This window comes from Prionailurus bengalensis, chromosome C1, assembly GCF_016509475.1.
Source record: "Prionailurus bengalensis isolate Pbe53 chromosome C1, Fcat_Pben_1.1_paternal_pri, whole genome shotgun sequence".
NCBI classification, from domain to species: Eukaryota; Metazoa; Chordata; class Mammalia; order Carnivora; family Felidae; genus Prionailurus; species Prionailurus bengalensis.
Window position 1 is genome coordinate 36,205,005 of NC_057345.1, and position 25,820 is coordinate 36,230,824.

At 38.5% G+C, this 25,820-nt stretch overlaps 1 protein-coding gene across 5 annotated transcripts in view; it reads right to left on the reverse strand.

The window, feature by feature from the left end:
* LOC122480436 (intracisternal A particle-promoted polypeptide) overlaps positions 1 to 25,512 on the reverse strand; it is a 41,826-nt gene extending 16,314 nt beyond the window's left edge. The window contains exons 1-7 of one of the 5 annotated variants that reach the window (XM_043574835.1): positions 25,326 to 25,431; positions 21,565 to 21,906; positions 16,577 to 17,008; positions 10,226 to 10,381; positions 8,650 to 8,817; positions 2,369 to 2,506; positions 1,684 to 1,806 (exon numbers count right to left, since the gene is read on the reverse strand). In XM_043574835.1, coding sequence (XP_043430770.1) covers positions 1,684 to 1,806; positions 2,369 to 2,506; positions 8,650 to 8,817; positions 10,226 to 10,381; positions 16,577 to 17,008; positions 21,565 to 21,856 — 1,309 coding nt within the window. In that variant the 5' untranslated portion in view covers positions 21,857 to 21,906; positions 25,326 to 25,431. Of the gene's footprint in view, positions 1 to 1,683; positions 1,807 to 2,368; positions 2,507 to 8,649; positions 8,818 to 10,225; positions 10,382 to 16,576; positions 17,009 to 21,564; positions 21,907 to 24,816 lie in introns of all 5 variants that reach the window. The other 4 variants (XM_043574836.1, XM_043574838.1, XM_043574837.1 and 1 more) reach the window with 4 other exon arrangements.
* Between the last annotated feature and the right edge of the window lie 308 nt (positions 25,513 to 25,820).

Genomic DNA, 25,820 nt, shown 5'->3' on the forward strand with positions numbered 1-25,820 from the left:
TAAGAGTGATAAGGGTGTCTTTTGTTATGTTAATGAGGTAACTTTCGGAAAGTACTTAAGGATGGGGACTGGTTGCTAAAGGAGCCAACCTTGTGATTTGAGTGTTGGAACTTTCAGTCTCACGCCCTGACCTTCTGGGGAGAGGAGAGGTTCTAGAGGTTGAATCAATCACCAATGGCCAATGATTAATCACTCATGCCTATGTAATGAAGCCTCCATAAAAATCCAAAAGGACATGGGGCACCTGGGTGGCTCAGTTGGTTAAGCGCCTGACTTCGGCTCAGGTCATGATTTTGCGGCTTTGAGTTTGAGCCCTGGACTGAGTCCTGCATTGGGCTCTGTGCTGAGCCTGGAGCCTGCTTCAGATCCTGTGTCTCTCTCTCTCTGTGCCCTTCCCCTGGCCGTGCTCTGCCTCTCTCTCAAAAATAAATAAACATTAAAAAAAAAAATTGTTTTTTAATCCAAAAGGACAGGATTTGTAGAGCTTCTGGGTTGGTAACATATGGAGATGTGAGGACACTGGCACACCTGGAGAGGGCATGAAAGTTCCGCACCCCTTCCCCATAACATCCCCTATGCATCTCTTCCACCTAGCTATTCCTGAGTTATATCCTTTTAGTAGTGACATTTCCTCTGAGTTCTGTGAGCTGCTCTAGCAAATTAATTGAACCCAAAAGAAGTTAGAACCTCCAATCTATAGCCAGTCCATCAGAAGCACAGGTAAGAGCCTGGTAAGGATGAGTGTCTTATAGGACTGAGCCTTCAAACTGTGGAATTTGAGGCTATCTCCAGGTATGGTACATAGTGTTAGAAGTGAGGTGAATTCTCCAACACCCAGTTGGTGTTCTGAAAACCACTTGTTAGTAGGAGGGAAACTTCCCCCTACCTCCACACTGGAAACTTAGTCTCAGAACACCTGATTTGCATGGGAAAATGAAAGTAATAAATACAAAACAATTAGAGAATACTATAATATTACACAATATAGTCTGTACCATGTAATGTGAACATCTAAATGCTAGTGAAAGTCTGAGAAGGTACTCACAAAACAGAAAGAACTTGAGCTGGGAACAGCTGGTTGAGTTATCGTAACAATGAGCAGACTGCTCATTACTCTACAGGTACATATAAATCTGCTCTCCAACTCTGGACAAAGAATTTGGAGTGCTTACCAACTACTTCTCAGGATATAGTAGACAATTAAAATAATGTTTGTGTACCATTTTAATATGCAGTACAACATTTTTCAAATCTGTCATAGCATTATATTCTGTATGGATTGAATCACAATGTGCCCTGTGAGAAAACACTGAAAAAGCCAAAAGAGACAGTGAAGATCATTTTTTATATCCTCTTCCTACTTAGAAATACTAAGGACTGCATGGGAGAGAAAATGACAAAGATGAAGGTTCAAATGTTTATTTTGCTAGTTAGGTATTTGTGCCTATCTGTAATTTTTAATTCTAGTTTTGTTTATTTTGGAAAAAATGATTATTTTGGCAATACAGAAATAAGGACCTAAGAGGTTAAAACATATAAAACATTTAAAAGCAAAACTTCAATACTGTTAGTGTCAACCATTCAATATTAACAGACATAAAATATACTCTTGTGAAAATAAAGCCTCAAGTTTCTTTTTTTCAAAAATATTTCTTCAGGAAAAAGTTTTTAGAAAGCAATTACCTTGCATTTCACAACACCCAAAGTAGTAGCGTGACATAGCCATGTTGCCAACTACTTCCCATTTATTTTCATCAGGATCAAATCGTTCAATGGTGTTCCCTATCTCAGCTCCAACCCATCCACCTGTAACCAAATAGAAAATGTTATTTCTGGATAAAGGAGTCTTATTTATGAAAAACACCTTAGCAAACAACTTTATATTGTGAATGATTATCATATGGAGCAGATTTACATTGTGAATGATTAGCACATTATCAATAATTTGTCCAAGATCATATGAAAAGTTAGAATCTGACCATATGGATCTTAACTCTCTGCTTAGTTTTCATTAGACATTTAAAAAACAAAACAAAAACAAACCCATATTGCTTAAGAAATATGGTACTTTACAAAACTACCTCTTAAAACAACTTCTGCATATTCAGAATGGTTGCCCAAATTTAAAATGTGAAGATTTTAAATGCTCCACTGGACATCTATCTCATCTATACTTTATCCCCCTCTCCTTCTAAGAGCTCTATACTTGACAATATTCTCTACATAATTCAATTTTGAAAATAAAAATTTATAAAGCTGAAATGGCATAAGTTTCTTATAGAAGGGAAGGAAAATTTCTAATGTAATCAGAATCTAAAAATTAAAATAATACTAGATATCCTTAAACTGAACTGAACAGCATAATTACCCAAAGCATAGATAGCCCCATAACACACACACACTCCCAAGCCACAGCGGGGGTGATTCATTGAAGCTACAGTTGTCCACTGTTTAGTAACCGGATCATAGCATTCAGTACAGTCAAAAATCATTGAATCCTTCTCACCTGAGTTCAATAAAAGAAACACATATCAGAAGGTTTAGTAATGCTAATAGCCTAGAACCATAATACAATACTCAGTAGTATTCATGTTATCAGAGATTCAACTATTGTCTGATTTTTTACTATTCATTAAAATTCATTTGCCCAGAAAAAAAATAAAAACAATAAAATTCATTTGCCTAGTGTTATTATAAATCAATAGCACTTTCATTTATTAAAGTCCACTTAATGAAACAAAGGCATAATTTCCCTATTATCTATTTCCAATTCTACCACCCAAATAATCCATGTAATTATTGAGGATGAAATTTATATTTTAACACTTCTATATTTTTTCATGCATTAGTTTGGATAGCTAGCTCTGGTACAATTTGAGTTTTAATGCAATTCTTATCTAGCAACAAACAGAAAATAAAATTTCTTCTTTTTTTTTTTTTTTTTTGTAATTTTTTTCAATGTTTGTTTATTTTTGAGAGGTGGAGACAGTGTGAGCAGGGGAGGGGCAGAGAGAGCAGGAGACACAGAATCTGAAGCAGGCTCCAAACTCTGAGCTGGCAGCACAGAGCCTGATGCGGGGTTCAAACTCACAAACCATGAGAGCATGACCCGAGCTGAAGTCAGACGCTTAACCGACTGAGCCACCCACGTGCCCCAAAATTTCTAAAAAGATACCACTTAAAATAGAATTTTAAAAAATACTATACCTAGAATTAAATCTAATCAAAGATTGTACAATACATCTACAGATAAAATTTATACACTTCATTTAAATAGAGTTTTATTTGGGGCGCCTGGGTGGCGCAGTCGGGTAAGCGTCCGCCTTCAGCCAGGTCACAATCTCGCGGTCCGTGAGTTCGAGCCCCGCGTCAGGCTCTGGGCTGATGGCTCGGAGCCTGGAGCCTGTTTCCGATTCTGTGTCTCCCTCTCTCTCTGCCCCTCCCCCATTCATGCTCTGTCTCTCTCTGTCCCAAAAATAAATAAACGTTGAAAAAAAAATTTTTTTTAAAAATAGACTTTTATTTTTTTAACATTATTTATTTTTGAGAGAGAAAGTAAGAGCTCATGCGAGGTGAGGTGGGGCACAGAGAGAAGAAGAGAGAATCCCAAGCAGCCTCCGTGCTGTCAGCACAGAGACCAATGTGGGGCTCAAACTCACGAACTGTGAGATCATGACCTGAGCCAAAATCAAGAGTCTGATGCTTAACCAACTGCACTAGGTGCCCCTAGATAAAATTTTAAATTAAGGAATACCTAAGTAAATGAAGAGATATCACATTCATGAATTAGAAGAGTCAACGTAAAGACAATTATCCCCAAACTGATTTGTAGATTTAATGTGATCCCAATTTGAAACACGTTTTCTTTTTTATTTTGCTAAAATACAAGTAACATAAAATTTACCCTCTTAACCATTTTTAAGTGTAGAGTTCAGTGATGTGAAACACATTCACATTTTTGCAGCCATCACCACCATCCATCCCTATAACTCTTTACATCTTGTAAAACTGAAACACTATCCTGATTTAAACAATAACTCCCTGGGGCGCTTGGGTGGCTCAGTAGGCTTAGCGGCTGACTTAGGCCCAGGTCATGATTGCAAGGTCTGTGGGTTCAAGCCCCACATCAGGCTCTCTGCTGATAGTTTGAAGCCTGGAGCCTGCTTGGGATTCTGTGTCCCCCTCTCCCTTTGACCCTCCCCCACTCATGCTCTCTCTCTCTCTCTCTCTCTCAAAAATAAACATTAAAAAAAAGAAAAACAACTCCCCATTCTCCACTTCCCTAGCCCCAGGCACACCATTATACTTTCCATCTTTTATTATTTTGACTACTCTAAGTACCTCATATAAGTGGAATCATACATTATTTTTAAAAACAGAATTGACAAAAAAACAAACAGATCTGAGGAACTGATACTAAAATTTATATGGAAGTACAAAGGGCCTAGAATAGCCAAGCACTCCCACACGAGAATAATGAGAGAAACTGTCCTGTCAGATAAACTTATAAGACTTAAAACAGAACTATAGTAATTAAGATAGGGATACACAGAAAGTCCAAACAGAATAGAAACGAAATTCTAGAAACAGATACACACATGTATGATTACTTGATATGTGAAAGAGTTTGCACTGCACAGCAGTGGGGAAACAAAAGCCTTTTATGCTGGAATAATTGCTTTATATATACAAGGGAAAAAAATGAAACTGGTTGCCTACTCATACTGTCTATAAAAACTCAATTCCAGGTGGATTACAGATATACATGTAAATGACATAACTAAAAATTTAAGAAACAATAAAGGTATATATAAACTTATGACTTTGGAGTAGGGGAGGATTTCTCTACAAAGATACAAGAGAGGTGTCTGGGTGGCTCAGCTGGTTAACTCAACTTCGGCTCAGGTCATGATCTCACAGTTCATGAATTTAAACCCCGCCGTGGGTTCTCTGCTGTCAGCATGGAGCCTGCTTCAGATCCTCTGTCTCCCTCTCTCTCTGCACCTCCTCCCTCTCTCAAAAAATAAACACTTAAAAATAAAAAATACAAGAAACATTAACCATAAAGGGGAAAAAATAATAGAGTTGGAGTTGGCTACATTAAAATGAAAACCATCTGTTTATCAAAAGATATCATAAAGAAAAAAAGCTACCATAAGGAGAGTGAAAGATAAAGGAGTAGAGTAGCAAAAGGTATTTGCAGCACATATAACTTTAGGAGGGCCTAGAATCCTGAATGCTACAAAACTACTGTGCAGAAAAGAATCAGCACAGCAGGCCTGAGACTGCCCATCCTTAGAAAGTCCTGCTTGCCAGATTGACCCTTGACTGGAGTCTGGGAACACGGCTCGTAAATAATTCTCTGCACTGATATAAAAATCTTTCTAAATAATAAGAACAGCTTTTTGCGGTGATAAAAATGTTTGGAGTTAGACAGTGATAATGGTTGCACAACTTTGTGAATATGCTAAAAATCACTGAACTGTATACTTCAAATGGTGGATTTTATGGTATGTAAATTATATCTTAATTTTTACAAATAATATTTAGAATATTAAGCCAGATATGTACATATCTAGAATAAACCAAATATTCTGATTATCTCTGGGTGGCATGATTAGAGTATGTGTGATTTTTATTTTTTCATATGCTTCAATTTCAGCCAAATTTTCTTCCACAAACCTGAAGTGCTTTAATGATAAACATTATTTTAAAATTACATATTATGGGGGTGCTTGGGTGGCTCAGTCGGTTAAATGTCCAATTCTCGATTTCAGCTCAGGTCATAATCTCATGATTTCATGAGGTTGAGTCCCACATCAGGGCTCTGCACGGACAGTGCGGAGCCTTCTTGGGATTCTTTGTTTCCCTCTCTCTCTGCCTCTCCCTGCTCGCTTGGACTCTGTCTCTCTCAAAATAAATGAGTAAATAAAAACTTAAAAAAATTATATATTACAAAATATCTTAAGATGACAATGTTGATAGTATTAAAAATTTTTTTTAATGTTTATTTTTGAGAGAGAGAGACAGAGTATGAGTAGGGGAGGGGCAAAGACAGAGGGAGACACAGAATCTGAAGCAGGCTCCAGGCTCTGAGCTATCAGCACAGAGCCCCAAGCAGGGCTTGAACTTACCAACTGGGAGATCGTGACCTGAGCCGAAGTTGGTTGCTTAACAAACTGAGCCATCCAGGTGCCCCAGCAATGTTGTTAGCATTAATAATAGTAGGCCAAGTTGGGACACCTGGCTGACTCAAGTTGGTAGAACATGCGGCCCTTGATCTCAGAGTCGTGAGTTCAAGCCCCACATTGGGTGTGGAACCTACTTAAAAAAATAATAAACAAATAAATAAATAAGTAAAAAATAAATTAGTGAAGTCACAGCATTTTTGAAAGGTACCCATAAGTATTTCTGTGGAATCACAAGAAGGGACACAAATATATGCAAGTGTCACCTAGGACACTGTGACCCTCGGTTAAACAGAAGAGTTCATGCAATCAAACTATCCACAATCACCAAAATGTATATAAAAAGAGCTGTTAGAGTTCTAGTCAAAGATTACATGTAATAATGGTCTTTATGTTGATAGAAAGTTACTGCTTAAAACTTTTATTTCTTTGTCGGGATTTTTGGATCCACCATGGCATTTATTGACTTAATGAACTGTTTTTAAGGGACAATTGTGTTCCCTCCAAAAGACAAGTAAAAAATCAAATATTCTCTACATCTCTCTCATTTTATTTATTTTTATTTTTTAAACTTTTTTAAAAGTTTACTTATTTATTTTGAGAGAGAGAGCATGCACGTACATGAGTGGGGGGGAAGGAGCAGAGAGAGAGAGAGAGAGAGAGAGAGAGGGAATCCTAAGCAGGCTCTGCACCATCAGCACAGAGTCAGACGTGGGGATTGAACTCACAAACTGTGAGATCATGACCTGAAGCTGGACACTTAACCCAACTGAGCCACCCAGACACCCTGTATCTCTTTCATTTTAACTTGACAGTATCATAGTTAAAAATAACAAAATTTTCAATATACAACTTTTTGTGTTTTAGCCTAATCTGTAGAAATAAAGCATAAAGACTAGCTCTAAGGATTGGAGATGACCTACCTAGGCTTGTTGCTATAAAGACAAATTAGCCAGAAGTAAATATTGATCTAAAAGTGTTAGCATTTATTTCTCTTTAGATTCCTCCTCTGATGGGAAACAACATTTGCCTTTTTTAAAAAAATGTTTATATATTTATTTGGAGAGTGAGAGCAGGGGAGAGGCAGAGAAAGAGGGAGAGAGAGAATCACAAGCAGGCTCTGTGCTGTCAGTGCAGAGCCTGAAGCAGGACTCGATCTCACAAACTGTGAGATCATTACCGGAGCTGGAATCAAGAGTTGGACACTTAACTGACTGAGCCATTCCAGGCACCCCGAAACCTGTTTTATTTAATTTTAATAATCATTTTATAATTCATAATAATAGTTTTAGAAAACACAGTGATTTCAATCAAGACATATATCCCAATGTCCAGATGACTTAGTTTTTATAAATCCCACTTCCAGGTAATTTGGTTAATTAAAAATTATTTGTATTAACTATAGAGAACAAACTGATGGTTACCAAATGGGAGGTGGGTGGGGGGATGGTTTAAATGGATGATGGGTATTAAGGAGGGCATTTGTTGTGATGGGCACTAAGTGTGGTATGTAAGGATTAAATCAATAAATCCTATACCAGAAACTAATATTACACTGTATGTTAACTAACTGGTATTTCACTAAAAACTTGAGGGACACCTGGGTGGTTCAGTCAGTTAAGCATCCAACTCTTGGTGTCAGCTCAGGTCATGATCTCACAGTTCGTGGGTTCAAGCCCCACTTCGGGTTCTCTGCTGAAAGCGTATATCCTGCTTGCAATTCTCTCTCTCTCTCTCTCTCTCTCTCTCTCTCTCTCTCTCTCTCTGTCCTCTACTACCCCCACCCTCTCTCTCTCAAAAATAAATAAATGTTTTATAAATAAATAAATAAATAGAATTTAAAAAGACCAATCTAAAAAAAAAGATTTGTAATGCTGCTTCCAATATATGAAATTAAATTTCAAAATTAAAACAATTTTTATCACAAACACTGACCTAAATTTTGGTGCCACATTTTATTTTATTTATTTTTTTTATTTAAAAAAATTTTTTTTTAACATTTATTTATTTTTGAGACAGAGAGAGACAGAGCATGAACAGGGGAAGGGCAGAGAGAGAGGGAGACACAGAATCTGAAACAGGCTCCAGGCTCTGAGCTGTCAGCACAGAGCCCGACGCGGGGCTCGAACTCACAGACCGTGAGATCATGACCTGAACCAAAGTCGGCCCCTTAACCGACTGAGCCACCTAGGCGCCCCTGGTGCCACATTTTATAAACAACTTTTCATTAAAACCAAACTAAATATTCTGCCTCGTGATAAATCACAGTATCCCTTTGGTCTGAAACATTCAATATCTTGTGTTTCCTTTTTCTTTCTTCTATTCATTTATTCATTAAATATTTATGGAACACAATCATATCTATGTATACCCCATAGTACCTAACAATATACATAAGGCATATATACAGCCAACTTATGGCTAGAGACTAATAACAGAAAGAAGACATTTTCATTATTACCTCCAATAGCGTAAACCATCCCTCCCAGAACTGCTACTCCCAGCCCACATCGAGCCTGATGAAGTGAAGACACAGTGGTCCAGTACTGGCTAAAGGTGTCAAAACGTTCTACACAGCTGAGGGCTCTGCTATCACTCCAACGACCCCCCTGCAACCGAGTATATCCACCTGAACGAAGGAAAGGAGATACACAGCAAATCCTTTATTTAAATATGCAAATGACAGACATTAAGTAATTAACTATTTCATAGCAAGGAATAAGTGCTTTAAAGCCTGCCATATATACATATTTTATTCTTAAATGCACCAAGTCCTGAAAGATTATGGCTTAAATGCAATGAAGTCAACTACGGTGTTCTACCACCTGGTTTTGGTTCTAATAGAATGTCAGATAAAACATAAAAGGAGCTGTTATCTGTCCAGTTAGGAATTTTCATCATGACTTCTATTAACATTTTTTTCAATTAAAAATAGTGAGTTGAGTGGTGCCTGGGTGGCTCAAACAACTGACTCTTGATTTTGGTTCAGGTCACAATCTCACAGTTCATGAGTCTGAGCCCCACCTCAGGCTCCGCACACTGACAGTGTGGAACCTGCTTGGGATTCTCTCTCTCCCTCTTTCTCTGCCCTGCTTTCTCTCTCTCTCTCAAAATAAATACACTTAAAAAAAAAGTGAGTTGAGGGACGCCTGGATGGCTCAGTCGGTTGAGCGTCCGACTTTGGCTCAGGTCATGATCTCACAGTCTGTGGGTTTGAGCCCCGCATTGGGCTCTGAGCTGAGGCTCAGAGCCTGTGCTCAGAGCCTGGAGCCTGCTTCGGATTCTGTGTCTCCCTCTCTCTCTGACACTCCCCCATTCATGCTCTGTCTCTCTCTGTCTCAAAAATAAATAAACATTAAAAAAATTTTAAAAAAAAAGTGAGTTGAAACCCTTGTTTAACTACACATCCCATCAGTAAAAAATCTTTAGCATGCATTCAAAAATTATGTATTTATATATTATAGCATATATGATATTATACATCTAATTACATACAAATTATAAATCATATTACAAAGTGAATATAAAATATTATGTATATAAATCTGGACAATCTGTCTCTATATGTCACATATTAATAAGGTTTAATGCTTTTTAAAATAAAAAAGAGGTTTTAATATGTTCATCTGATACTGTGAATTATCCTGTATACTCACACTTTAGAGACCACTGGTTCCTATAATCCCTAATCATCTAAAATACCATGAAGAGTCAAAAATTTTGAAATTTTCCTTATTTTTCACTAGAATTCACATTTTTAACTTTAAAGTAGTATTTCTTAAGTCAGTTATTTGACAATAATTGAGCAATCCAAGAACCCAACAATTGAGATCACAGAATAATAGATGTCAAATGAGCAGCTATTTATTCTTAGGTGTATCCACTATACTACACAATTTCTTAATCTGTAGTCTATATGTGAAATTAAATATGCCTATTTGATATACCTGCATATTCTGATGTGTAAAATAACAAAATATTGAAAGATTTTAATCCTAAAAAGAGATTATTTGTATCACCTTTTTAAAGGTTCTCACCTACTGCATACAGGTACTTTCTTGCTTTCTTCCGAGGTCGAACCTTAGATGTCTGCAGAAAATTACAAAATTTGTTCTCTTTGGAAGATTTGCACACCTCACAGTACTCTTTCAAAAGTGTTTGCAACGCAACACGAAGATTGAAATCGGACACTCCTAAAGCAAGTTTAACAAGATAATGTTTCAATCAACTTTTAAATAATATTCAAAAAACGTGTTCTTATAAAGATAAAATACAAATACCAAAAAATAAAAACTCATCATCAAGCAATGGTGCTTGTTTCCTACAATACAAATTTTATTTTTCTCATTATTACTAAAGAATATACTTTCCCTAAATCAGATTGTTTTTAACAATATGCTTCATTATATCTAATTTGAAAACACATGCATTAGGATTCCCAAAGATGGCAAAGTGAAACAGGATCACAATTATCCAACAAAATGGAAAAATAAAATAGCCCAATACCTACATTTACAACTTAAAAACAAAAAGATATAAAATTATGTCATATACTTTTAAAAATGATAGTCGAAGCAAGAAACAAAAGATTCTAGTGGAACGAGGTCCATCTCCTCAAAAAGACTTTGAGCATGATTGGGTAGATTGTTCCTGCACAAGGATCCTTAGCTGAGGTGAAGTGGGGATAAAAGTCAACCTGTGTCCCACTTGGCAAGCTCTAAGATCTTGCCCTGTGAAAGGGCACTATTTTCTAATTTGCACAAAGGCACCAAATATGCCAGCAAGGGACTATCTCCAAGCCTTGAAGCCTAGAAGCAATATTGAGGAAACAAGGTCAACCAAGGAAATCTTGAGAATTCTCACTAATGCCTAATAATTTGGAAAGGGAGAATGAGCAGGTATAAAGCAGAACTGAGAAGTCAAAGAAAAAAACATTAAAAGAAATCCTTTGGGGGGCACCTGGGTGGATCAGTTGGTTAAGCCTCTGACTTTGGCTCAGGTCATGATCTTTTGGGCACTGGGCTCTGTGCTGACAGCTGAGAGCCTGGAGCCTGCTTTGGATTCTGTGTCTCCTTCTCTCTGTGCCCCTCCCCCATTCGTGCTCTGTCTGTCTCTCTCAAAAATAAATAATAAAACATTAAAAAAAAAAAAAAAAAGAAAAATCCTTTGGGCGCCTGGGTGGCTTGGTCTGTTGAGCATCCAACTTGGGCTCAGGTCATGATCTCATAGTTCATAAGTTCAAGCCCCTCATTGGGCTCTCTGCTGTCAGCACAGAGCCCTCTTTGGATGCTATGCCCCCTCTCTCTCTGCATATCCGTGGCTCACATTCTCTCTCTCTCAAAAATTAATAATAAAACGTTAAAAAAAAAATCCTTTATAGGGCCATCAGTAAATGTAGAATCACCAGAGCTTGCCATCTAACAGAGCACAGTACCAGCTAAAGTCCACACTAGTAAGACACATCCTTACCTGGGTTAAGTAAGCCCTGACACAAGATCAATAATTGGATTTGAGAGAGAGCTCAGAGACCAGGTCCTTAAGCAAATATCTAAGCCTTACCAGATCTCTGTTCTTCTACCACCATCATACCTTTGGTTAGAAAGAAGTGGCCAAAATACAACACAGTCCTCAAATTTTAGATGTAAGAAACAAAGTAGTTACATTAGTAGGCAAAAAAGGTGTCAAGGAGAATTAACTCTTACGTTATCAGAGCTAAACTGGTTTAAACAAAGTTTCTCATGTTATGCATAGATCTCATGTTGAGCAATAGATCAAGAAATAACAATTCAACTATTAAAATATATCCCAGGAGGGGCGCCTGGGTGGCTCAGTCTGTTAAGCATCCAACTTCGGCTCAAGTCATGATCTCGTGGTTTGTGAGTTGGAGCCCTGCATCAGGCTCTGTGCTGACAGCTCACAGCCTGGAGCCTGCCTTGGATTCTGTGTCTCCCTCTCTCTCTGCCCCTACCCTGCTTGTACTCTGTCTCTCTCTCTCTCACTCTCTCTCAAAAAGAAATAAACATTATATTAAAAAATAAAATAAAAATTAAAAACTAAATAAATAAAATATATCCCAGGAAAAAGAAAAGAAGGAGATTGAAGAATTCAGTCTGGAAGAAAACATTAGCCAAAAACAGAAACAGACTTGCCATAAATGCTTCATAGGATAGAATTACTTAAGAATATAGATCCTATTGGGGTGCCTGGGTGGCTACACATCTGGTTGGTTAAGCATCGGACTCTTCACTTTGGCTCAGGTTATAATCCCACAGTTCGTGGGATCAAGCCCTGCCTCAGGCTCTGCACTGACAGTGCGGAGCCTGCTTGGGATTCTCTCTCTCACCCTCTCTCTGCCCCTCCCCAACATGCATACTGTCTCTCTGTCTCTCTGTCTCTCTCAAAATACATAAGTAAACATTTAAAAAAATATAGAGACCCTATTTAAAAAAAAAAAGCTTGGGGTACCTGGGTGGCTCAGTTGGTTGAGAATCCAGCCCCCCCTTTTTTTTTTAATGTATTTATTTATGTATTTATGTATTTATTTATTTATTTATTAACGTTTATTTATTTTTGAGACAGAGAGAGACACAGCATGAATGGGGGGAGGTCAGAGAGAGAGGGAGACACAGAATCAGAAGCAGGCTCCAGGCTCTGAGCTGTCAGCACAGAGCCCGACACGGGGCTCGAACTCACGGACCGCGAGATCACGACCTGAGCCGAAGTTGGACGCTTAACCGACTGAGCCACCCAGGTGCCCCTGTTTTTATTTATTTTTGAGAGAAAGCATGACAGTGCGAGCAGGGGAGGGACAGACAGAGAGGGACACACAGAATCCAAGTCAGGCCCCAGGCTCTGGGCTGTCAGCAAAGAGCCCGACACGGGGCTCAAACTCACAAACAACGAGATCATGACCTGAGCAGAAGTCAGACACTTAACTGACTGAGCCACACAGGTGCCCCAAAAGAACTTCATTCTTTCTTTCCTTTTTTTTTTTTTTTTTTTAAAGTGGAGAGCTAGAGAGAGAGAGAAAGAGAGAATCCCACCCAGGCTCTGCACTCTCAGCATTGAGCCCGATGCAGGGCTTGAACCCATGAACTGGGGGATCATGACCTGAGCTGAAACCAAGATTGGATGCTTAACTGACTGAGCCACCCAAGCGCCCCCCTCTCTTTTTCAAATATTTGAGACAGAGAGAGCAGGGGAAAGCTTTTGCCCTATTCCTAAATTCTCATGATTCCACAGAAATGTGTCTGGATAATTTCTCTTTTCTTTTTTAGCATTTAAATACAGTCAGTCTTCATTATTTGTGGACTCCTTATTTGGGAATACATGTACTCACTAAAATGCATTTGTAACCCAAATTAAAACTCACAGAGCTTTCCTAGTCATTCACAGATATGCCACAGAGTGGCAAAAAGTATGAATCACCTGACATGCATGTTTCCAGGTGAGAACTGAACAAGGTGATGCTTTGCCTCTTATTTCAGCTCTCATACTATAAACAAATGTCCTTTTCACAGTCTCTTTTGTGCCATGCTTTTCACATTTTTGTGCTTTGTTGACTTCATTGTTAATAATGACCCCACGCCTACTTTTGAAGTGCTGTCTAGTGTTCCTAATTGCAGGAAGCCTGTGATATACCTTATGGAATTAATACATGTATTGGATAGGTTTCATTCAGGCATGAGTTATAGTGCTGTTGGCCATGAGTTCAACATTAATGAATCAAGTATATAAATTAAATAAGGTGCTTCTGATAGACACACACATAAAACAAGGTTATGTATTGATCATCTGGCAAAAATATTGTGACCAGAGTAAGAACTACCCAGTATTTCCCCTAGGAACAATGTTTCAGTATTTGCCAATTCAAAGTTTGTGGCAACTTTACAGAGCATAATGACTGTGAATAATGAGAACTGATTGAGTAATATATGTGTATTAATAAAAGATAACATTCAGAAAAACCTACAAAATTCTGTTAACACTGTTAAGAGTAGAAAAAAACTAAAAATCCACATTAAGTATAATTTTTTTCTTTTTTTTAAGTTTACTTATTTATTTTGAGAGAGCACAAATGGGGAGGGGTAGAGAGAGGGAGAGGGAGAGAGAATCCCAAGCAGGTTCCTCTGCACTGTCAGTGGGGAGTCTGATGCAGGGCTCAAATTCATGAGCCTTGAGATTATGACCTGAGCTGAAATCAAGTCACAGGCCTAAGCGACTGAGCCAGATGGGCACCCCCATATTAAATATAATTTTTTCACAGAATTACACCTTTAATGCTAGTGGTGTATTTAAATCATAAGAAGCTCATTTGCAGGGCACCTGGGTGGCTCAGTCAGTTGAGCATCCAACTTGCACTCAGGTCATGATCTTGCAGTTCATAAGTTCAAGCCCTGCATCAGGCTCTGTGCTGACAGCTCAAAGCCTGGAGCCTGCTTCAGATTCTGTGTCTCCCTCTGTCTGCCCCTTCCCTGCTCAGGCTCTGTCTCTCCCTGTCTCTCAAAAAGGAATAAATGTTAAAAAAATTAAAAAAAAAAAAAAAGAAAAGAAGCTCATTTGTAACTCAGTCATATCCTAAAGTTTCAATGCACAACAAGGGTAAGAGCTTCAAATCTTAAAACCAGGTCTAAGGTAGGTGGTTTTTTTTTTTTTTTTTGAATTAACTTTTTTTTTTTTTTTTAATTTACATCCAAATTAGTTAGCATATAGTGCAACAATGATTTCAGGAGTAGATTCCTTAATGTCCCTTACTCATTTAGTCCATCCCCCCCTCCCACAACCCCTCCAGTAACCCTCCGTTTGTTCTCCATATTTATGAATCTCTTCTGTTTTGTCCCCCTCCCTGCTTTTATATTATTTTTGCTTCCCTTCCCTATGTTCATCTGTTTTGTCTCTTAAAGTCCTCATAGGAGTGAAGTTATATGATTTTTGTCTTTCTCTGACTGACTAATTTCACTTAGGATAATACCCTCCAGTTCTATCCACGTAGTTGCAAATGACAAGATTTCATTCTTTTTGATTGCCAAGTAATACTCCATTGTATAAACATACCACCTCTTTATCCATTCATCCATCGATGGACATTTGGGCTCTTTCCATACTTTGGCTATTGTTCATAGTGCTACTATAAACATGGAGGTGCATGTGTACCTTTGAAACAGCACACCTGTATCCCTTGGATAAATGCCTAGTAGTGCAATTGCTGGGTCATAGGGTAGTTCTATTTTTAGTTTTTTGAGGAACCTCCATACTGTTTTCCAGAATGGCTGCACCAGCTTGTATTCCGAAGGTCTAAGGTAGTTTTTAAAAATAAATTTAGGATGCCTGGGTGGCTCAGGTCACGGTTTTTGAGTTTGAGTCCTACATTAGGCTCTCTACTCTCAGTGCCAAGTCTGCTTTGGATCCTCTGTCTCCTTCTCTGCCTCTCCCCCACTTGTACTCTTTCAAAAATAAACAAACATTTAAAAATAAATAAATAAATAAATAAATAAATAAATAAATAAATAAATTTAAATATGGGGTGCCTGGCTGGTTCAGTCAGTGGGCAGGTAACTTTTAATACTAAGGTTGTGGGCTCAAGCTCCACATTGGGTGTAGAGAGTACTTAAAAATAAAATCTTAATTAATGAATAATTTAAATACATATTATCATTCTTCTAATATAACAATCTAAACTATTTTATACTATGATGAAAAGTATTTTCAAAGTTTCATACCTAAAGATAATTCAAAGGCTACTTAGAAGCTATGATACTGTATCAATACAAAATTCATTTTTATTATTTTTTTAAATGTTTATTTATTTACTTAGAGAGAGAGAGAGAGCATAAGCAGGGGAGGGGTAGAGAATGGGAGACAGAATCCCAAGCAGGTTCCACAGGGAGCCCAACTCAGGGCTCAATCCCACAAACCATGAGATCATGACCTGAACCAAAATCAAGAGTCGGACAATTAACTGACTGAGCCACCCAGGAGTGAATATAAAATTAATTTTATAAAGAGAAGACTTACAGGATTTATTGAGTTTGGGTTTTGTTTTTAGCATATGCATTCTCCTCAAATGACAGGTTTTGCTGAATTTATCTTACACTGAAATATAATCAGTATTACCAAAAACAGCAGTGGTATTTTAGCTCTGTCACTGATTTTATTTATACCTCTAATCTCCCTTAGTATTTAATCTCGAGAAAGGTGTGTAAAGGTTTGATTAAAATAATGGCTACAAATACTGAATACCACTATCCACAAAACACAAAAGTTGTATCTTGCATATAGTAATCATTCAATAAATGTCTGCTATTGGACTGAAAAATGAAAACATTATCACATTTCAACAGGAAAAGCCACTGGATATTGACTCATTTGACAAGCAACAAAAAAATTACCTTCAATATACTTTAAAAGCCTCTGAGGAGGTAATAAAGGGAATCGAATTGGTTCTAGCACTTCCACCACATATTTTCTTCTTTTTCCCAGATCCTTCAGAATCCATTGCATTGCAGCTAAGAAGACCTGATATTCATCCTCAATACTAAGCTCTTCGCTTCGCAAAATTTTGATCAGTTGATCTTTTGTGAGTGCCAGGAACTCTTCCCCACTATGAACCTCCAAGAAATGGACATGAATGTAGTTTTCTGTGAATTCCAAAAGATCATGGCAGGCAATTTGCTCAGAGAACTGAAAGATCCCAATGCAGTTCAGTGGATCAATTTGTCCTTTCAGAAATTCACAGCAAAGATTAACAACTTCAGTCAACTGTAGCATGTCTGCTGCAACAATCAACTCCTGGACATTATTCACGCCTATGTTCACTATACCTAGGGAAGTAGGGAGACAAATTAACCAAAAAATAAAACAAACATTTGACTTATGGTCAAAAAGCATTATTTATTTAATATAATTTAATATATTAACTGATAGCTTAGTGTTTGCAGAGTTGATAGATGCTAAGTAAAAAGCAACAGGGTGCCTGGGTGGCTCAGTTGGTTAAGCATCTGACTTCAACTCAGATCATGGTCTCATAGCAGCTCAGAGCCTGGAGCCTGCTTCGGATTCTGTACCTCCCTCTCTCTCTGCCCCTTCCCTGCTCGCACTCTTTCTCACTCTCAATCTCTCTCTCTCTCTCTCAAAAATAAATAAACCTTAAAAATAATTTTTTTTTAATTAAAAAAAAAAGCAACAAAGGATTTGTAGAAAGAGCAGAAAACTAAATGATGATAATTAACATTTATGGAACACTTACAATGGATAGACACATTAATTGTTTTAGACATTCATTTAACTGTCACCACAACCCCATATAATAGATATTATTTTTTTCTTTTTCTATCAAAACAGAATCAAAAACTTTAAATAATTTGTCACCAAGTCACACGATCAAGTGATTGGGGTAAGGATTGCTATCAAAGTCCATGCTTTTAACATAAGGCTGTTTAACATAATGCACCTAACATTTACTAAGGCACTGAGGTGAGTAACGCAGGGTCTCCATCTTCAATTATGATAAAGTGCCATACAAACATTAATTTTTAATACTAGGTATAATCAGGAGTCTATACCATATGAGAAGTTTTAAATACTTAACATTTAGTAACTATGTATACCACTCTCTTTCTAGATGGCTTCACTTTCATATATTTACATATGTGACTTTGAGAGAATACCAAATAGTCAATTATATTTAGAAGGGGGAAAAAAAAAACACTGTAATTCTCCTACCTGATAAGGATAAACTCTCAATTCAATCTTATACTTGCCCTTCATCCCCTTTATGATATTGACTCCACTAAACTATTTATCTAAAGTTTGTATTCCCAAAAAGATTTATAAAGTCTGTTGGGGGGAAGGTTTGTCCCTTCTGTATTCTCAATGCCTAGCATCCACAGGTGTTCAAAAAATTTGTCTTAAATAAATGAATGGCCAAAGAGATTATGGTAAGAGGAAGAATATGGCTTGTTGAATGCAAACGGGGATTTCTGAAAGTATAAGAAATGGAATCCACCATGGGAGCAAATGGTAGTGGCTGCAGAGAAAATGGAGGTAAGACTTAGTTGAACAAAATGAGAATTCACTACAAATTTGGACAAGGTAAGATTATGGGTTGTGATCTATGAAGACTGAATGACTGTTACTGGATAAAGCCAAGAGTTACTTGAGAGCAATACAAAGAATGCCCTATAAGTTAATAAGGCTTTATAGCTTACAAAAAGCACTTTTACATTTATTAAAATTTATCTCATTTAACCTTCACATGAATTATGAAATGCTATCCCCACTTAACAGCTAAGGAAAATGAGGTTCTCACAAGCTGATTTCAAATTTGTAAGTACCTAACTGCACTATCTATAAAGCTCTGTGAAGGCAGAGGCTCTGCCTATCTGGTGTACTATCATATCCCAACTGCTTCGTTCACAAAAAGTATTCATGTGGAGTGCCTGGCTGGTTCAGTCAGTAGAGCATACAACTCTTGATCTCGGGGGTTGTGAGTTCAAGCTCCACATTGGGCATAGAGCTTACCTTTAAAAAAGTATTCATAAATATCTGTTGAAAGAATGAATGCTTGACTAAAGAAGTGGAAATGCCTTGTATCAAATAGCTAATTAGTGACAGAACTAGATCACAAACCCAGGTTATTTGATTTTAAGTGAAGTATATAAAAATCTAATGTGACAAAAATCTGTTAAGATCTGTTAGAACTGGGAATGGTTAATAAAGAATGTATAGATAGGGGCGCCTGGGTGGCTCAGTCGGTTGAGCATCCGACTTCTGCTCAGATCATGATCTCACGGTTTGTGGGTTCAAGCCCCGCGTCAGGCTCTGTGCTGACAGCTCAGAGCTTCAGATATTCAGATACTGTGTCCCCCTCTCTCTCTCCCCTGATCACACTCTGTCTCTCTCTCAAAAATAAATAAGGATTAAAAAAAAAAAAAGAAGAATGTATAGATAAATCCAAAGGAGAGATCAATAGAATAACAGGTTTTGCTGTGCCCACATCCCCCCAAAAGGAAATGCTATTGCAGTGAAAGAACATGTTTTTTAAGAACAAATTATATCAAAGACTGCAAAGTTCCCTGTCCAATAAATACTCAATATCCATTTTCTTTTCATCCTTTACTAAGAGAACCTTGATTTTGCTGTGGGTGGTAATTGTGCTCTGCTGCAAATTACATTTCTTAGTCTCCCTTACAGATAGGGATGAGTTATTTACTATTTGGCCAATGGGATATATGCAGCAGTTACTGGGTAGGGCTAACAGAAAAAGTTAAAAAGAGCATAGACTTAGCTAGCAGGCCCTCTGCCTTTTCCCCTTCCTCCTTCCACTGGCTGGAGTTCAGCGATACGAGATTAGAAGCTACAAGCCATAGATGGTAGAGCGAAATGTTGGGAAAATAATAGGATGCTAATGACATCATGAAACCACCCTGCCATCCTTGGAATGCCTACTATGAATTCACTTTTGTGGAAAAATAAATTTCTATCTCGTTAAGCCACTTCATATCTTCTACTAGTAGCCAAATGCTATTCTTAACTATTTTAACCTTAAATTTCAGTATTCTAGAATGTTGTTTCTCCCAAATATGCTCAGTACTATTTATTTCTCTGGGTTTTGCTACTTTTTTTTTAATGTTTTATTTATTCTTGAGAGAGAGAGAGAGACAGAGCATGAGCGAGGGAGGGGCAGAGAGAGAGTGGGACACAGAATCCAAAGCAGGCTCCAGACTCTGAGCTGTCAGTACAGAGCCCGACGCGGGGCTCGAACCCACAAGTGGTGAGATCATGACCTGAGCCAAAGTCAGATGTTCAACCGACTGAGCCACCCAGGCGCCCCTGGGTTTTACTACTTTTTATCTATTTGATGGAAGTGCTAATCACCAACAATATGATGATAGTACCGGGAACATTGTCTTTCAATAAGTATCTCTTGTTGCTACCCTTAAACAGAGGCAGAATAGACACTTTGTAGTATTGCTTCTGTTTTTATGTAGTTCACTAATTCCATCAGATTAATCTGTGTTAATTTACATTTTGGAAACAAAAGAAGCAGGGGCATTTATGAAACAGTTTTCAGCTCACACAAATCATTTAGAAAAGGTAAAAAAAATCCTTCAACGCTAATTTGTACATTAGCCAATAGACAGGGCTGCATTAAAGATAGTAATTTTTAGGGGCACCTGGGTGGCTCAGTCGGTTGAGCGTCCGACTTCAGCTCAGGTCCTGATCTCGCGGACTGTGAGTTGGAGCCCCGCGTTGGGCTCTGTGCTGACAGCTGGGAGCCTGGAGCTTGCTTCACATTCTGTGTCTCCCTCTCTCTCTGCCCCTCCCTCACTCATGCTGTCTCTCTCTGTCTCAGAAATAAATAAACATTAAAAAAAAATTTTTTTAAAGATAGTTTTTATAATCTCCAATTTAAGAGTTATTTTCTGATATCTTCCAAAAAGCAATATGAAGAACACAAAGAAATGACCTTTTGTCATTTTCCAGGCTTAAATACCAAATAAACAATATTTTATCAGATCACATAATTATCTCCCATCAAGTAGTCCTTTAAGCATGATGACCAAACACAGTCTTTATTTTCAAACATGTTTTCTAATTATAAAAGTAATATATATTCACCACAGAAAAAAACCTTAAGGCATAAAAGTATAAAAATGAAAATGACACATTTTCCCACAGACATACACTGTATTAACACTTTAGTGCATTTCTTTTTAATCTTTTTCCCATGTATATTTATGTTACCTATCATATAAAACTTAAACTTCATAGTTTTTGTGTGCATTTTCTAACGTCATTAAAACTCTTCAAAAACATTTTAAAAATAAAAGTTTTAAATAAAATATATACATGCTGATTGTAAATCAGAAAAAAAACAGAAAAAGAGGGGAAAATAAGGATCATCCATATTCCATCATCCAGAGATAAATACTTATCAACACTCTGGTCTTTTTCCTGTGCGCAAATACAAATAATTTTTTCTTTTACAAAACTAGAGAAGTATTTATATCCAATTTTTTTTTCATTTTATATATTGTAAACACTCTTCCATAATATAATTGAAAAATCTAAAAAATATTCCATGATATATACATGTGCCATGATTTATTTAATCATATATCCTGAGGGACAATTAGATTGTATTCAATTATATATTATTGTAAATAATGCTACAATTGCCTGCAGCACTAATTGATTACTTATGATTCCTAGAAAAGGAATACTGGGTCAAAAGATAGAAACCTTTCAAACACTGATGATAGCCTATTGTTAAATTACTTTCCACATAAATTGTATCAACTTATTTATATTCCCATTGCAATACCTGAGTGATTACACCACTCTTCACTCAAAGCTAAAGGCTCACTTGACATACCTGTATATATGAAATCTAGAAGTATTTGAAAGATTCCAGCTTCAATTCCTAGAATCTGTACAACATCTTTTGAGGACTCTTTCATTCCTCCAGTAAACAAAGCTGCAAAGTAAGGGCTACTGGCAGCCAACACCAGCCGATGAACTTTAAAAGTTTCCTTCCCAACTTGCAGCTGCACATCACAGAAATGCTCTCCATTCCTCATTTTATTGATCTGGGCCAAGATGAGTTGGGCATGTTTATCCGATGAAAAAGGACTATCACCAGCCTTGGGACAGTCCTCATTAGCCATGATGATGACAGATTAATTAAAAGAACTGTTGCCCATAATCTGGTCCTATCCTGAAAAACAAAATAGGAGACCAGACAACGCATTTTTGTGCTTAACATGTCTTCTATTCATACACATATCAAACATTGACCATGTTCAAGAAGCTTATAATCTAGTTAGGGACATAAAACACACATGTGGGGCGCCTGGGTGGCGCAGTCGGTTAAGCGTCCGACTTCAGCCAGGTCACGATCTCGCGGTCCCTGAGTTCGAACCCCGCGTCAGGCTCTGGGCTGATGGCTCAGAGCCTGGAGCCTGTTTCAGATTCTGTGTCTCCCTCTCTCTCTGCCCCTCCCCCGTTCATGCTCTGTCTCTCTCTGTCCCACAAATAAATAAACGTTGAAAAAAAAATTAAAAAAAAAACACACATGAAACAAATAAGGACTAAACTATGTGATACTTTCTTAATAGGGTTTCAAAGAAGGGAATAAGTAATGGGGCCTAAAATAATTGGAGGACGCTTTACAGCAGAAATAGGACCTGAGAGAGGTGCCTCGGTGGCTCAGTCAGGTAAGTGTCTGACTTTGACTCAGGTCATGATCTCGTGGTCCGTGGGTTCAAGACCTGCATTGGGCTCTGTGCTGACAGCTCAGAGCCTGGACCCTGCTTTGGATTCTGCGTCTCCCTCTCTCTTTGGCCCTCCTCCACTAACACTCTGTCTCTCAAAAATAAATAAACGTTAAAAAAAAAAAAAAAAGAAAGAAAGAAATGGGACCTGAACGATAAAGATTAACATATGAAGAGAGGAAATAAGCCCTTCTGGGTGAAGTAAAGAAAATAAGGCACAAAGGCATAAGTTTTTGTATACTGTAGTAAGGGAAGAACATACTCTAGTCAACAAATTTTCAAAAACCAATTGTGGGAGTGCCTCAGTTGGTTGAGCAACCGATTTCGCTGCTGTCATCGCCGAGTCCTCTTTGGATCCTCTGTCTACCTCTCTCTGCCCCTCCCCTGCTCATGCTCTAGCTCTCAAAAAATATATAAACATTAAAAAAAAAAAAGTGATCAGGCCAACTGTTTACTTATAATCCTTCAATTTACACATTTCTCTGAGCACACAAAGCCCTTCAAATCTCACCTCTACCTGTCCAGTCCTATTTCCCATACTCCTATTTGAACTTAATACCCCAACAAAACCTAACAATTTGCAGTTCTCTAAAAGTGTCTCTTTCAAGGCATCCTTCCTCACCTTTTCCTTTTGGATCTTTGCTATAATTCAAGACTCTGTTCAAACATAATTTCCTGCAGAACCATCCCTGTTCCTCTCTCCTCTGGATTTGGTGCTCACCCTAAGCTTACCTATTTTACAGCCTATATCACACTTTACCTTGTCAGATACTACCACCCTACTCCCTATAGATACATATGTTCTCTGAAAGCTCCCTGAAAGACAGTCCCTTAAAGGAACAGACTATCTTTCATAGCAGTAGTGCCAGTATCTAACATATATGAGGTTTTCAACTATTTATGAAATGAATGAATACAATGAGAAATAACAATAGCTTAGGTTGTTTTTATTTGTTTAACTATGATAATTATTCCACACATTCTGCCAATTGTAATTCTCACAATAATTAAGAGTCTAGAAGAAAAGATACTTTTATTTGAGGGGTGCCTGAGTGGCTGAGTCGGTTGGGCATCTGACTTCAGCTCAGGTCATGATCTCACCACTCATGAATTCAAGCCCTGCATCAGGCTCTGTGCTGACAGCTCAGAGCCTGGAGCCTGCTTCAGATTGTGTCTCCCTCTCTCTCCGCTCCTCCCCTGCTCACGCTCTCTCTCTCTCTCTCAAAAATAAATAAACATTTAAAAAAAATTTTTTTTGAGGTGAGAGAGAAGGAAACTGAAAAAGTTTCCCAAGGACACAGTATTAGTATAACAATACTCTCAATATTTGAATCTAAGTCTTTTTACTCTAAATCCTGGCCTTTTCCCACCATATCACATGCACAGGAATTACTAGGCCAGGTTATAGAGAAAAAAGGCTTTGAAACTCAAGTGCAGAAATGTAGACATGAGCCTTTATAGGCTCAAGAGTAAACATGACAACAATCATGTTTCAGAACTGTTATATGAACCTTCCAAGGGATGAACTGAGAGGCAGCAAAGTCCTTGAAAACAGCTTTACAGCTTCAATAATGAGAATCAAGGGATAAATCCAACTTACTTTTTGAATAAAGAAGCCTACTGAGATTCAGTAAATTAAGACATCTGGAGATGAAGCACAGGGGAAATCTAAGATGACTAAGGTTTTGTAATTTAGGCACCAAAGGGAATTAGTAATAAGACTGACAGAAAGGTGTGGGCTGATGTTAGAAAAAAAGTGGTTAAGTTTATAGCAATCAGTCAAATTTATCAAAGTAAAACTAACTAAGCTGATTATCATGATTATCTAGGAATTCAGAAATTTGATTAAGAGGTTCCAAGTCAGCTGCTAAAACTTCACATCAGCATTTACAGAATGTCAACATATTACATTTAGCTGGCATATAAAAGCAAACAGTGCATTTGTCTCTACATAGAAATTTGACCTGCAGATATTATTAAACATGACATGGCTGTTAGGCTTTTTTTTTTTTTTTTGCTTTAGATTTCTTCCAGTCAGCAGATTTTGGACCCCAGTGGCTTAATTACAAGGTATCTTCCTCTGACCCCAACTTCAAGGCATCAAGCACTGCCACTGAGCTAAAATGCTGCCCCCTGCTACAAAAAAAAAAAAAAAAAAAAAAAAAAGGGTTCACTGAATATCCATCCACTCTGGTAGCCGACAGCAGAAATTCTAATATTACCATGCTTCTTAGTAACTGCTGATACTACCCCACTGCCAGTGAAGAACTTCATTCCAAACAGCAGCACACGCGTACTTCCAAAAGGAAAGCACATTAACTCCGGGAAACTGCATATGGAGGTAAAGGACGTACCTCAAGAAACCAAACCACGAAAGGCAGATAATTAGATGGAGATGCTCGGAAGCAAAGAAGACCTGTCTGGTGGCCTTGACTTCATTGCTGAGAGCATCGGGAAGCTCCTTCAGCAAAGGGTGTCAGAAAAAGCAAGCGTCAAAAAACCGAGGCTCTTTGTGTTTGAATTGGGGACCTAGAGAGTCAAAGCTACCGCGACACTACAAGCAGATAAACACTGGGCACTACCTAAATGGCGGGTAAGGCAACTGAGACTTGTCTGGGGCTAGCGGACAGGCTAGGGGCCTGAGGATTCCCCGGTGGGGGCGGGGAAAGGAGAGGCAGAAGCGGAGCGGACCAGACCTAACGAAAGGTGAGGGCGAAAACATTTCAACTATCAGAGGCACGCCTGAGCTGCATGAGGAACCGGTTCCAGAGGCTCCCCTCCTTAGGGGTCCCAAGAGCTGTGAGAGCCGAAGAGGACATTCCCAACCCTGTCATGGTCGCACCCGGACGCAGGCCGTTCTTACCCGCCTCTTCCCCTTCCCGCCGGCGCCTGCTCAGGCTCTGCGCTCGCAGTCGCTACCGGCGCCAGCGCCGGCGCGGAGAGGGCGGGCGGGGGCGGACAGCAGGGCCGAAGAGGCAGAGGTGACTGGGAAGTGCGGTCAGCGCAGAGCTGGAGGCGCGACCAGGCCCACTGGAGGGTGCCTCTCGCCGGGTCTGCGCGTGCGCAGTGTTTTTCCGCTCGCGAGTAGCGGCGGCTCCAGGGACAACACGGCTCTGGCCTAGGGCGGGTGCTGGATTCCCCGCTGGCGAACTGCCCTGCTGCAAGCCCAAGCTCCTGCGTGTTGGCGCTGGCCCTTTCGACAGTGCCATTTCACCTGCTCTCCATCCTTGTGGCGTCCCACACATACAGCAAACCTCAGTGTTAAGGGAAGGACTGAGACAACCCTCCCTGCCCCCAACCCCACACCCACACGGTGTGCTTCTCTTTTTTTTAATTGAGATGTAATTGATATATAACA